Source organism: Mizuhopecten yessoensis, unplaced genomic scaffold (assembly GCF_002113885.1).
Source record: "Mizuhopecten yessoensis strain PY_sf001 unplaced genomic scaffold, ASM211388v2 scaffold10771, whole genome shotgun sequence".
Classification (NCBI taxonomy): Eukaryota; Metazoa; Mollusca; class Bivalvia; order Pectinida; family Pectinidae; genus Mizuhopecten; species Mizuhopecten yessoensis.
The window spans coordinates 2,019,624-2,033,732 of NW_018408713.1; the positions used below are offsets into that span (position 1 = coordinate 2,019,624).

General features: G+C 34.7%; 1 protein-coding gene across 2 annotated transcripts in view; it reads right to left on the reverse strand.

Moving 5' to 3' along the window:
- The window catches only part of LOC110462285 (SH3 domain-binding protein 2-like), a 36,901-nt gene that overhangs the window by 7,222 nt on the left and 15,570 nt on the right, over window positions 1–14,109 (reverse strand). For both annotated transcript variants that reach the window (XM_021516196.1, XM_021516198.1), the window contains exons 4-11: window positions 13,083–13,185; window positions 11,750–11,867; window positions 10,695–10,765; window positions 10,145–10,293; window positions 856–1,095; window positions 588–634; window positions 305–333; window positions 31–115 (exon numbers count right to left, since the gene is read on the reverse strand). In XM_021516196.1, coding sequence (XP_021371871.1) covers window positions 31–115; window positions 305–333; window positions 588–634; window positions 856–1,095; window positions 10,145–10,293; window positions 10,695–10,765; window positions 11,750–11,867; window positions 13,083–13,185 — 842 coding nt within the window. The remainder of the gene's footprint in view (window positions 1–30; window positions 116–304; window positions 334–587; window positions 635–855; window positions 1,096–10,144; window positions 10,294–10,694; window positions 10,766–11,749; window positions 11,868–13,082; window positions 13,186–14,109) is intronic.

The window sequence follows — 14,109 nt, forward strand, 5'->3', positions numbered from 1 at the left end:
CAATACTATTTGGGTAGAGGATATTCGAACCCCTTGGTCTTGTTCCTGTCGGGAATCCCTTTCATCGACAGCCGGTTCCGGTTCTGGTTCTGGTTCCGGTTGCGGTGTTTTAGCTCTGAAAAATAAGAATTGTACTGTTAGAATGAATTAATTCTAGATCATTAAATGGTGCATGTACATAGTTCTGGAACTTGGTGAACATGCATAATGCTAAGAATGTAAACTAGTAGCGAGAACGAGATTTCTCCAAAAGTTTTACTATTTTACAATTAAAAGACTTTTAAAATATTAAAATAAAACTTACTTCTCGTACGGATTTGGCTCCGGTCCAGTCTGAAAATAGTCCACATTGAAATTTTGAAAAATTGAAAAATCAGTTTGCAGCCGCATAACTCACTGTCAGTAAAAAGCGTCGACGAAAATATTTTCGCAATTAAGGTTCATTCACTTACTTATAGTGATTTAATTTTCAAATTAACTTGTAAAAGGACAAATAATCATTAATTATTCCTGATCAAAATTTGAACATAAAAATGGCAATTTCAGAGAGCTGTTATATGCAGTAAACTTCCTTTGTTATTACCTACCCGCCCATTGTGTGTTTCGTTTGAAGTTTTTTTTCTTTTCTTGTGACCTATTAAGTAAAAGTTCTTACAGATTAATCAATATCATAAATGCAGTAACGTTTTTTCACATAATTTTCAAAATCATTTAGCTTACAATGCATTGGAGACAGTAAACAGATGAGAACTGTCATTGTCCATCGTGTTTGCCCTACATTTTCAGACTTTTTGTAAGCAAAAGATATAGCTTGATTATCGAGATATTTAGTATTTGTTATAATCAGAATGTTACCTTTTGTTTCAATGTTTTCCTTGGTTTCCTTTCGAGGGGGCACAGACGGAGGACTATCAGGCGTTGATGGAAGGGGACCCCTACTAAGTGTGTTGGAGCTAGGCCCCGGAACAACTGGGAGGGCAAGGCCCAATGCTGACATGCCCGGAAGTGGCTGCTGTGGCCGGTTGCCTCGGGCTGGTGGTAGTTCCGGAGGACGCGCGGCAGGTTCGCTGGGTACATCATCCTCGTCGTCAGATGCTTTGGGAGAATGTTTGAAAATTAAGCTAACAGCAATTTACATTAAACAATTATTTTGCTGGTCTCTTAATTGTACTTGACCTGGAGTTGACATGAAAAACTAGTTTGTTGCCAACATGACAAAGAGATGACCGAACCATTTTGACCCAACTTTATTTTACAGACATGCACTCGTAACAAAGCGTAGGGCTTCCTATTTCAATACAAAAGACGTTTTGGTACTCCACTTTGTTGGAAAAGTTGGGGAATACGTGTCTTAGTTTGGCCATACGTCTGTGTTTCACTCATTTCTTTTCAAACAACAACTCTCTTAAACACGTACGACAGCTAACAAAACTTACAATATCAAGGTTAATTTTTAATCAAAGAACGCAATCTGTGCATATTTAATTGCGTTCAAACTTTGATTGTGAACGACTTACAAATTCCACACTTATCTATAAATCATCAAGTTATTGCCGTCAAAACTTGTATGCACTTTAGCATTGTATTTGTTCAGGATTTCTTTCAAGACTATAAGAATCCATGTATATTTGATAAGGATAGTAGGATATGGCAACGTCCTGAAAGACAAATGCGCTATTGATGCATTTCAGTCGGAGGTGGGATGTGCTTAGAATAATGACACTGATCAGTCAAGGTGTGAAGATAAGCACGGAATACATTCATGTTTTAAGGACTCGCACAACTAAATCAGCCAATCAGCAAGTGTCTCAAACGTTTGTAGTTCCTATCTGAAATAAGTTCCGGCTAATTACTGGGCCACCGAAGGAGTTTAATAAGGAACTGATGACAGCTGTTTAGATAAATGAAATGTTCAGGTATTTAACTTATGAAAAATATATACTTTTGATATATTTCCATGTCTGTGTGCGGATTTGCACAGGGGCAAAATGTCTGGGGGTGTTTCTGTTTTGGGTCACCGGTTTTGCTTGTAAACATCTGGTTGTCAACTTCTTGTGACACTCCAATATGCCACTAAACCTACCAAAAAATGTCATTTTGTAGCCTTTGCAAGGTATGTATTTATGAATCTAGACAGTTGTCACTAGTTTTGAACTGAAAATACTAAAGTTATTAGCTAAATTGTTTGGTAATAACATATAGTAAATGATTTAGTTGTGGGAGTCCTTTAAGGGAAATAGCCATATGTGCTCAATGAACCTGACCAGCTCTCACACATTTTCTGTGTGTTTCCAGACACTTTTTAAAAAAACTTAAAAATGCACTTAAATCCATGAATTTCCAGAACCTGACTGGAACACTAACAGATTAGCTATTTACTTGTCACCCTTCTCATTTGTAACTCTAGATCTCTTTCTTTCTGATTAGGATAGCACATGTAAGGGGAGATATCTCAAACTAGAATCTCTCTTTATAACAACAAAGATGGCGTCCGACACACACAAGCGTTTGAAGTTTGCCATTTATTCACTGGATTATATAGCCTACAAGCAATCTAAAATGACATCAAATTTAACAAAAAGGCAAATGAGGGGGCCGCTCGGGTGAAAATTACAAAGATGGTTCAGGTTGTGTATTGTCCGAAATATTGCCGTAAAGGTGTCCGGTAGGACCACTAGACCTTTCTGCCCTTTAGAGCTTCTTCAGGCGGTCTCATTATCAAATTATATAATTTAATTAGGTATTATTCACTAATCAACACTAAATTATTATGTGGAATTAACATTAATTCATTACTCATTATTAAATTTTAATTGTTATATTTTTTAATATCAATATATTTATTATTATATATTTATATATATATACAGCAGTAAATTGACCCTTACGGACGAAGTTCTTCAAATAAATAAAGTTGTTGTCAAGTCGAACCATAAGCATATATTTATATATATACATATATATGCTAATAATAATAATCATTTGAGGTTCTTATAAACCGCTTTATCACAACCTAGTTTGTAGGTCGTCTCAAAGTGGTTCACAAATTATCATCCCTGGTTATAGGTTATATATTCCAAATAATCGCAAAGTAGAAACCATGAGCCATCAAAATATTGGTAAGAAGTTTAAAAAAATTACTGATGAAGCAGTCAACCAATCAGAATTTGCAAAACATAGGAGCCAAAAGACTAAATAATATACCAAGCTTTTTTCAAAGATATTACACGGAAAGCCATCAGCTAATCAGAACGCAGATGCGGAATTGTCTGAACATCGAACCAGAGCGAAAGGCTTGAATAAGTAGTACACCAGGCAAACTCGATCGAAATCCACCCTTTCCTTCAAATGATAGACTGATAAGCTGATTACTATATATAGGGCTTCAACGTCTAGATGCCAGGACCAAATAAGGAAACAGCTATTTTCTCAGCTGTAATTGGCAGACACATTCTGGACAATAATTTCCTTAAATATCGAGGAGGACTTTCAGTTCAACTGTGTGTGTGCTTGCATCAGACAATGCTAAAGGTAAAGTTCAAATATGAACAGAATTCATACATATCTAATAAGGACACAAGCATTTTATCAGTTCTGATTGTTTGCTCATCTCGAGGAAAAAGTTTCCTAATTTGTATAGCTTATCACTAAATTTGGTGTGTATTTGAATAATGCCATTACCCACAGCTGAGTGACAAACAACGGAAATTTGTACATTATTAATTAGGTTATAAGGGGTTCTCCAATTCCTATTGTCTGATATTTTTCCTAATCATGAAACGGTTTTCAACAAATACAGATAATGGTTGTATATTGTACGTAACCTTTCCAACAGAGTTTGAAGATTGATGATTTAATGATGTGCCTTCTTGTTTCTTATTGATTGATGCATGCTTTCCAGATATACGAACATATCACAGCTAGGGATGTGGATCTAGGCATTTGCTAGTTAAGCTGAAGCCCTTGATTAGCCTTGAAGGATTATTGATTATTTTTATTTAGCATATCTGCATAATATATATAATGCTATTTTTGAATCGTGAAATACCACTGACTATAACGTTTCAAGCTCAGTGACATTTATATGTCAATTGGTTACATACATGTATTTCCATAGTGATATATTTATATTCATCGTTGAGAAAACAAATAGAAGATGAATAACAAGTAGAAGAAGAAGAAGAAGAAGAAGAAGAAGAAGAAAAAGACAAATAATAAGAAGAAAGATTTATTTATCGTTTTTCAAAAAACAAAAATGTTGAATTAACGATGTTCCTTGGGTTTGCACTATGTTTGTGGCTCCCTTGATCCAATCAGCTAGACATTACAGGTTATATCTAGGTACGGATATCTAGACATTACAGGTTATATCTAGGTACGGATATCTAGACATTACAGGTTATATCTAGGTACGGATATCTAGACATTACAGGTTATATCTAGGTACGGATATCTAGACATTACAGGTTATATCTAGGTACGGATATCTAGACATTACAGGTTATATCTAGGTACGGATATCTAGACATTACAGGTTATATCTAGGTACGGATATCTAGACATTACAGGTTATATCTAGGTACGGATATCTAGACATTACAGGTTATATCTAGGTACGGATATCTAGACATTACAGGTTATATCTAGGTACGGATATCTAGACATTACAGGTTATATCTAGGTACGGATATCTAGACATTACAGGTTATATCTAGGTACGGATATCTAGACATTACAGGTTATATCTAGGTACGGATATCTAGACATTACAGGTTATATCTAGGTACGGATATCTAGACATTACAGGTTATATCTAGGTACGGATATCTAGACATTACAGGTTATATCTAGGTACGGATATCTAGACATTACAGGTTATATCTAGGTACGGATATCTAGACATTACAGGTTATATCTAGGTACGGATATCTAGACATTACAGGTTATATCTAGGTACGGATATCTAGACATTACAGGTTATATCTAGGTACGGATATCTAGACATTACAGGTTATATCTAGGTACGGATATCTAGACATTACAGGTTATATCTAGGTACGGATATCTAGACATTACAGGTTATATCTAGGTACGGATATCTAGACATTACAGGTTATATCTAGGTACGGATATCTAGACATTACAGGTTATATCTAGGTACGGATATCTAGACATTACAGGTTATATCTAGGTACGGATATCTAGACATTACAGGTTATATCTAGGTACGGATATCTAGACATTACAGGTTATATCTAGGTACGGATATCTAGACATTACAGGTTATATCTAGGTACGGATATCTAGACATTACAGGTTATATCTAGGTACGGATATCTAGACATTACAGGTTATATCTAGGTACGGATATCTAGACATTACAGGTTATATCTAGGTACGGATATCTAGACATTACAGGTTATATCTAGGTACGGATATCTAGACATTACAGGTTATATCTAGGTACGGATATCTAGACATTACAGGTTATATCTAGGTACGGATATCTAGACATTACAGGTTATATCTAGGTACGGATATCTAGACATTACAGGTTATATCTAGGTACGGATATCTAGACATTACAGGTTATATCTAGGTACGGATATCTAGACATTACAGGTTATATCTAGGTACGGATATCTAGACATTACAGGTTATATCTAGGTACGGATATCTAGACATTACAGGTTATATCTAGGTACGGATATCTAGACATTACAGGTTATATCTAGGTACGGATATCTAGACATTACAGGTTATATCTAGGTACGGATATCTAGACATTACAGGTTATATCTAGGTACGGATATCTAGACATTACAGGTTATATCTAGGTACGGATATCTAGACATTACAGGTTATATCTAGGTACGGATATCTAGACATTACAGGTTATATCTAGGTACGGATATCTAGACATTACAGGTTATATCTAGGTACGGATATCTAGACATTACAGGTTATATCTAGGTACGGATATCTAGACATTACAGGTTATATCTAGGTACGGATATCTAGACATTACAGGTTATATCTAGGTACGGATATCTAGACATTACAGGTTATATCTAGGTACGGATATCTAGACATTACAGGTTATATCTAGGTACGGATATCTAGACATTACAGGTTATATCTAGGTACGGATATCTAGACATTACAGGTTATATCTAGGTACGGATATCTAGACATTACAGGTTATATCTAGGTACGGATATCTAGACATTACAGGTTATATCTAGGTACGGATATCTAGACATTACAGGTTATATCTAGGTACGGATATCTAGACATTACAGGTTATATCTAGGTACGGATATCTAGACATTACAGGTTATATCTAGGTACGGATATCTAGACATTACAGGTTATATCTAGGTACGGATATCTAGACATTACAGGTTATATCTAGGTACGGATATCTAGACATTACAGGTTATATCTAGGTACGGATATCTAGACATTACAGGTTATATCTAGGTACGGATATCTAGACATTACAGGTTATATCTAGGTACGGATATCTAGACATTACAGGTTATATCTAGGTACGGATATCTAGACATTACAGGTTATATCTAGGTACGGATATCTAGACATTACAGGTTATATCTAGGTACGGATATCTAGACATTACAGGTTATATCTAGGTACGGATATCTAGACATTACAGGTTATATCTAGGTACGGATATCTAGACATTACAGGTTATATCTAGGTACGGATATCTAGACATTACAGGTTATATCTAGGTACGGATATCTAGACATTACAGGTTATATCTAGGTACGGATATCTAGACATTACAGGTTATATCTAGGTACGGATATCTAGACATTACAGGTTATATCTAGGTACGGATATCTAGACATTACAGGTTATATCTAGGTACGGATATCTAGACATTACAGGTTATATCTAGGTACGGATATCTAGACATTACAGGTTATATCTAGGTACGGATATCTATAAGTGACTGCAGTTATGTTTAATGTATTATACTAATGTACCTTACCAACTATTTGTGACAGGTGCTTCTACTTTACGCACGTTCCCGGTCATTTATGATAATGTCAGCTCGGGCAAGTAACTCAAGTATTGTATTTCAGTTGTTACGGAAACAAATCACGTTTCAACAGCGGAAGATTTGATGATTTAAACGTTTGCTTTTGTATCATTATTATAAAACATACATTTTATTATTATCATTTTCAAATCATACAGATATTTAATTTTCTATATATATAGGAGGTACGGTAGTCTAGTGGTAGGACGCCGGGCTCGTGACCGAAGGGTTGCAGGTTCGAGTCACGGCACGGAAGTATCTTGTATCTTTGAACAAGATACTTTACTCAGCTTGTTCCAGTCTACTCAGCTGTAAATTAGTACGCGGTTGGGCGGTGCTAGAATTGTAGAATGCTAGCTGTTAGCACCCGAAATTGCAGCACCGTCTGTATGCTCCCCAGGGAGTTGAGAAAGATATTGGCTGGTTGCAAGCAAGGCCCTATGTTACCACGGATACTAATTTGTGAACCGCTTTGAGACGACCTACGAACTAGTTTGTGATAAAGCGGTATATAAGAACCTCAAATTATTATTATTATATATGATAAATATATCTATATTTTTTTTACATATAATGATTATACAACAGTGAACTTCTGAATATATTTTGATTAGGGTGACCTGGGAGGTAACACGGTACATCCTTTGAGACCTTTTTATATGTGAAGGTGATTATACTTTCTTACTTTTTTGATCTAATCACATGAAATATCAAATGATACTCTTTGAAAACCTAGAAAGATGTATAAGTATATACTGTGATTCAGCTCTCAGGTGTCTTTCAAGTTGATGAAACTGTTGAGATAAAGTCAGTATTAATCACGGTCCCGCTTACCAGACAGAAGGACTAGTTGTAAATTTCAAACGAGGTTATTTAGTTACTAGTTGCAAGTGTGTGACGGGTTCGTAACGTGTACGGTAAAAGACGTAGAAATTATAAGTATTCTAAAAACAGGCTTTCAGCGACAGTGGCAGTCTACTGTAGATTTAACCACCTATGGGTCACTTTAAAATAAGATATCATGAGCTATTCAAACTTAGATGATAATATATTAACATCCGGTTACATTGGAGAAAGAAGATAACAGTGGAGAATTGGGAGCGGCTAAATAACATTGTTCTCTTCGACATGGCTGATAAGAGGTCACATACGGGAGTATAGAAGGAAACCCTTGAATCGCCATGATGTCTTCGTATTGAAGTTATCCGGTATAACCATACAGTGGGATACAGCAAACTAAATATTCTTTACAAACTCAAGTTTTTTGTTGTTTGTGTTTAACGTCATATCAACAGCTATGCTCATTTAAGGACCTGCCAGGTTTTGGTGGTGGAGGCAAGCCGGGGTTCCCGGAGAAAAAACACAAATTCTAAGTTTATAGAGTAATAAAGAGTCTCTGATGTTACGTGTTCTACTTATAGTAACGGTGATAATAAGAGTATTCAAACGTCAACTAGAACAAATATAAACTTTATTTATTTTAAAACAATTATGAAACAAGTTATTTCAACTTATATTAATCACTCTTGTTGGCCCGGATGTTAGTGTGCAGGGGTATTAATATGGGAGGTAACCGGAGTACCTGGAGAAAACCCACGTGGTCGGGCGGGTGACCCGATATTAATTCACGTCCGATCGGGGAATCGAACCCCGGCCGCCTTGATGAAAGGCAGGTGCGCTATCAACTGCGCCATCCAACCGCCCAACTAGAATAAGAAGTGTGGTTCTGAATTTTCATTTAAAGTGTTACGACAATCGGATAAGACTTTCATTCTGTAAAGTGATGGAAACAAATTGTATTTAATATTGCAGTGATCTTGTTTTTTTAATAAAACAAAGGCTGACATACAAACATATACAATAAAGAAATAAACATCTATGTTCGAGGATTTTAATAAAAACTGTAGATTTCAATATTTAAGTAGATAAGGCAGAAGTTTTAATTAGTGCGTATTTGTTTGTGATATTTCAGCATATTAACGGAAAGTGTGAACGTTTCATTCATGTTTGAATATCTGTTAATAATAGTTAAGCTTGTTATTAGAAAGTTTGTTTATATTTGAACAAAAAGGAAAGTGTTATTATATTTAATAATTTAAAACATGTAATTTGAAAGTGTTAGCATTTTTGCCAAAATAATGTTAATATTTTATTCGTGTTTAAGCATGTTAGCGAAAAGGCTTCAACAATGTTTATTCCGTCTTTGCGTATTGCAGAGTTATCTGCTCTTGTGAGCAGGTATTGACTGTTACGTCATTTGTTTGTGAGAATAACGTCGTCACTTTTTGAGAAAACGGCGTAATTTTCTCACACAAACCAATGACGTAACAATCAATACCTGCTCACAAGAGCAGATAACTCTGCAATACGAAAAGACGGAATATGTTTGTACTGGTTAGTAGAAAGTGTTATCATACTATTTATGTCTGAGCATGTCAGGAAATGTTTTTAACATAACGTTAAAATGTGTTTAAACATGTTGGCAAAAAGATGGATTTACATCTTGTTTATAATATTTCATTCAGCGATTAAGTCTTAAGGCTGTATTCACTGTGTTTGTGAGCATTCTAGAGAGTGACAACGCTTTCACTATCATGCTTGTGTACCTTTGTATCCATGCATAACCTACATATGAACTTGTTATGGGGATTAGATAAAATACAAGTTATTACAAGTATGAAACCTGTGTATTACCTCTTCTAATTGGCTCATAGACATCTAATGGCCTTGATAAGGATTCAATACACGTAGTTATTAACTCATTCACCCCTGAAGACACATTTGAACTCTTCCAGTACAAAGGTTGGAATATTTTATCATGGAATTTCAGGGGTGAATGAGTTAACTCGTGTAACATAAGTCAACTTATTGCATCCACGGTTAGATAATTAACGGAAAGTCACATCTACTGAAGCTGGATTTTAAAGCTATCAACACACATTAGTATCAATCCGTAAATCATTTCAGCATATTTTATATTTTTAAAAATCAATTTATGAAGAATAGCATGATGACAGTACTTTATAATTACTGAAAATCATCGAGAATTGTTTCAAAATAGATACGCAGTTTTACCTTCATTTTCCATTTTAATTCTGTATTTCTTCTTGTAATCCTTTTCAAGTGTAAAGGAGGGCGTGTCCCCGTAAATATTTGTCTCTATTTCATTGTACGTCACAGCTTCATCATCAATAAGTTTATTTTTACTGGCTTGGGCAGCTCGTCTGCAACAAAAATATAAAATAACTGCAAATCTCATCAACCAAGTCATATGGTGTTTTTTTTACATTTAATACTGTTTTGTTACTAATTTTCGTAAGATATTTGCCCCCCCCCCCCCCTGAAATTTGCACTACTGTGTAGAAAGATTTAGAGGTAAAACCTCATATAACTATAGTCATGCATGTGGATTTTTGTCTACGCTATTAGTGACTCGCTAAATATAAAAAAAAGTTCCGAGACACATTCACGAATAGTTGTACAGACAGATATGATAAATTATGCAGTATAAAAGATACCTCTAGGGGTGTAACCTTTACCGACCACATCATTCTGATTAAATGTGCACCCCTAAAAATATAATATTATAGCTCCGATGATCGGAAGAGCCTTCCTGTTTACTTACTGGTAGGTGTAATACTCTGTTGACTTGCCATTGGCATCAACCAATGTACCTTTCACGTGTTTCATCCATTCCTGTAAGAACAATATACCCAAACGAACTATTTTAAATGTTAAAATGACTTGTCATCTCGAAAAAGAGGAAATCAATTCTCATCAAATGAAGATGAATTTATAATTCCTCAGTAGAGAGTGAATATAATAAACAGTGCCACTACTCAAACAGATACCTAAGTTAACAAAGTACAAAAGTACAAGGTAAATAAAGTACAAAGTAAACAATGTACAAGGTTAATAAAGTACAAAGTAAACAAAGTACAAAAGCACAAGGTCAACAAAGTACAAAGTAAACAAAGTACACGGTTAATAAAGTACAAAGTAAACAAAGTACAAAAGCACAAGGTAAACAAAGTACAAAGTAAACAAAGTACAAAGTAAACAAAGTTAACAAAGAAAACAATTTTACCACGCCATAGCCATACGGCTATTTTGTTTAATTATCTTTGAAGAAAATATCATTTTATGACACTGTTAGACTATTCTTAAATTATTTTAACACGCATCAAAAAGAAGAATGTTTTGACGATACAGAAATCCACATAAGGTGCGATCATTTCATACACAGCGGTGTGCATTTCACACTAAAACGGTGGAAATAAAGGGTTAAAATTTCTGTTTCCGAATTATTTTTTTAACATATGACGGAAATTTATTTACAGCGTTTAAGAGTGGTTGTATGAGTAACAAATGCACCTTAATGCTCAGAAGGAAGATACAATGTTATCGTTTCATCACCCTAAATTATGTCGTGAAGAACTTTTACAGATATGTCCGAACACTTAAGTGTAAATACTGTGAAAACCTCATTACAAGAGATCCCCCACAATCCAGACAAAACGTTTTCTTTAAATTGTGAACGAACACAATGACGAATGTGTTTTGCTTGATACATGTGATGATCATGTTAGATGTCTTTAAACAAAGATGGTCTTTTTAAGAACTTTGATAAGTAGGATCGAGTAGCATGAGGAACTTTCACACTTGAGAACAAACCCTTACCTTCATTTCTCTCTCTGATGGCGCAGCGAAATAATATGATTTGAATTCTTTGTGAGTGTGAACGACCTGGAAAGCCCATGGTCCCTGTTTCGGTGCTACAGCCTTCGACCGTGTGACGCTATCAAATAAACAAAGAGTCATTCTTAAGATGGTCGAAATTAAAATACATGAATAACGGGTTTGCCTCTCCTAATCATAACATTAAGGTGTCAACGAAAAATTGACATGAGACACAAAAACACAACAAGACATATATAGCTTAAATATAACGGATAGTTCTTCATTGAATATTTTTAATTCACATGTTTTAAAGGAACATCCACTATTTCGAGGCCCTTAACATGACCAATCTTCCGTGATGTAGGCCTATTGGTATACTCATATGTGTTGGCAGGAGCGAATTCAAATCTAGGAGTGGCTTGTGTCAGAACTCCAAACTGGGTCTTAAATATTGTTGTTTTTGTCTTTTCTTGATTTAAGGACTTCCTTTGGTCTATTACATATGGGAGGATGAATTGAGTTGGTCTTGAGACATGTTAAATGAACTGCGAAACCTGATTCAACCTGATTTTGTCACAAAACCGACTTAATTTATCACCCAGTTAAATACACCAAAGCAATTTCCAATCCATATATTTCAACTAATATGTTTCTTCAATAATTTAACTTTGTGAAATTATATATAGCTTGTCGTCGATGCTTGGACTTGTGCAAGTCTACGTGGTGACAAAACCCAAACAATATACATATACTCTGTCATTGACAGACCATCATTCAGCGACAAAGTGTAAGCTTATATTTCAATACAGCAGTATTAGGGTATAATAAAATACAAAAGCAGATTTTAAATGTAATAAATGTAAGAATAATCTCCTCTTGCAAAACATGAAAACATGCATGCAATGTTAATCTGGTCAATTTCATGGGCAAATGAAACAGACAAGATTCAGTGCAATTGTTACGTTTCAATGAGTCAACCTTGGATAAAAATTGAAATATAAAGGTATCGAGTGTCAATTTAAGTTTTCAAGTTTTTAATGTGAACTTAAAAAAGAAAAGATTAGATGGAGAGATACTTTCGTGATGTCGCCACTGTTCTTAAAAAGGGAAAGAAAAGGTAAAAAACAGTAAATAGAAATGTAAATAATACAGATATAATTTTACCAGTGTAGTTTTCAGGCATCAAATTTGTATCCAGCGACAAAACATGACATTATTTTGGTCTATATCAAATCTTTTATCACCTGGATGCTTGATTAAAAAATAGTTATATGCTTTTTTGATACATCAAAAGGGAAATGAAATAGATAGCAAGTTTAAACAACATTCTTACCTGTTATACCCATAGAAGGCAAACTTGCCGAGTGGCCTGTTGCTGTACTCATTTTTAAAATAATATATACAACCCTTGCTGAGAACCACGTAGACCTGAGGCCCTGTAATATAAAACAAATGCAAGTTAGCTTATCATCAAAGATAAATGACAAAACTTCATTGTTATGTAATTTTGCAACGTTTAAAGTGAATGACATGCCGCTTAGCACAAGATTTTCCACGATGATTATCACACTTTTAAACTTATTTTACATCAAGTTTAGTCTTTGTTTGAGTAATTTTGTAATTGGATAATCATTATCTATAACAAATGTCATAATGAAGCAAATTCTTTTTTAACCATTCAACAGTTAAACCAATTTTAAAGCCGCTTCTGCATAACAGGAACTTTTTCATTGGGCTGGAATATTCGCCATTCACCGGTAAAATCCATAACCCCCAGTGCTAATTTTGTCCTTCACAATAGAGATATTCAGTTCACTTTTTAATAGGCCATTTTGAACAGCTATGCTATCCTATGACATTGTTCTATGACAATGTACACCACAGATACTGATATCGGCGTAATGATGAATTTGTCCTCGTAATTGAAGCTGAAATTAAATTGCTACAGAAACGCTACAGCAAACACTTTACACAGTATTTATTTCCATTTTGGAGGATATTCTTTAGTGAATATATCGGCTCTCCTAAATTATGCAGCACACTACTTATGCTTGTATAGGTAATGCATTTAAAACAATGTTGCATCCTCTGCTCCTTGTCACACATGTAAATCTTATTTTGCGAATAGATGAGCAGATTAGACAAATCCTTTCATAAATGAGGAGACAATACCTATTCTACAACTGTTTCATAGACGATACATTTACATTAGTTTCTGATGTGCCAATAATTTGCTACAGACACTGCCGCCTACAAAACTATAATATGACAATGGCATTTTTGATTTCCATTTCTGTTTTTTAAACCATATTTCATCAAAAACTTTTGCAAACAGTCAGAAAGGTTTTCAAGATAACATC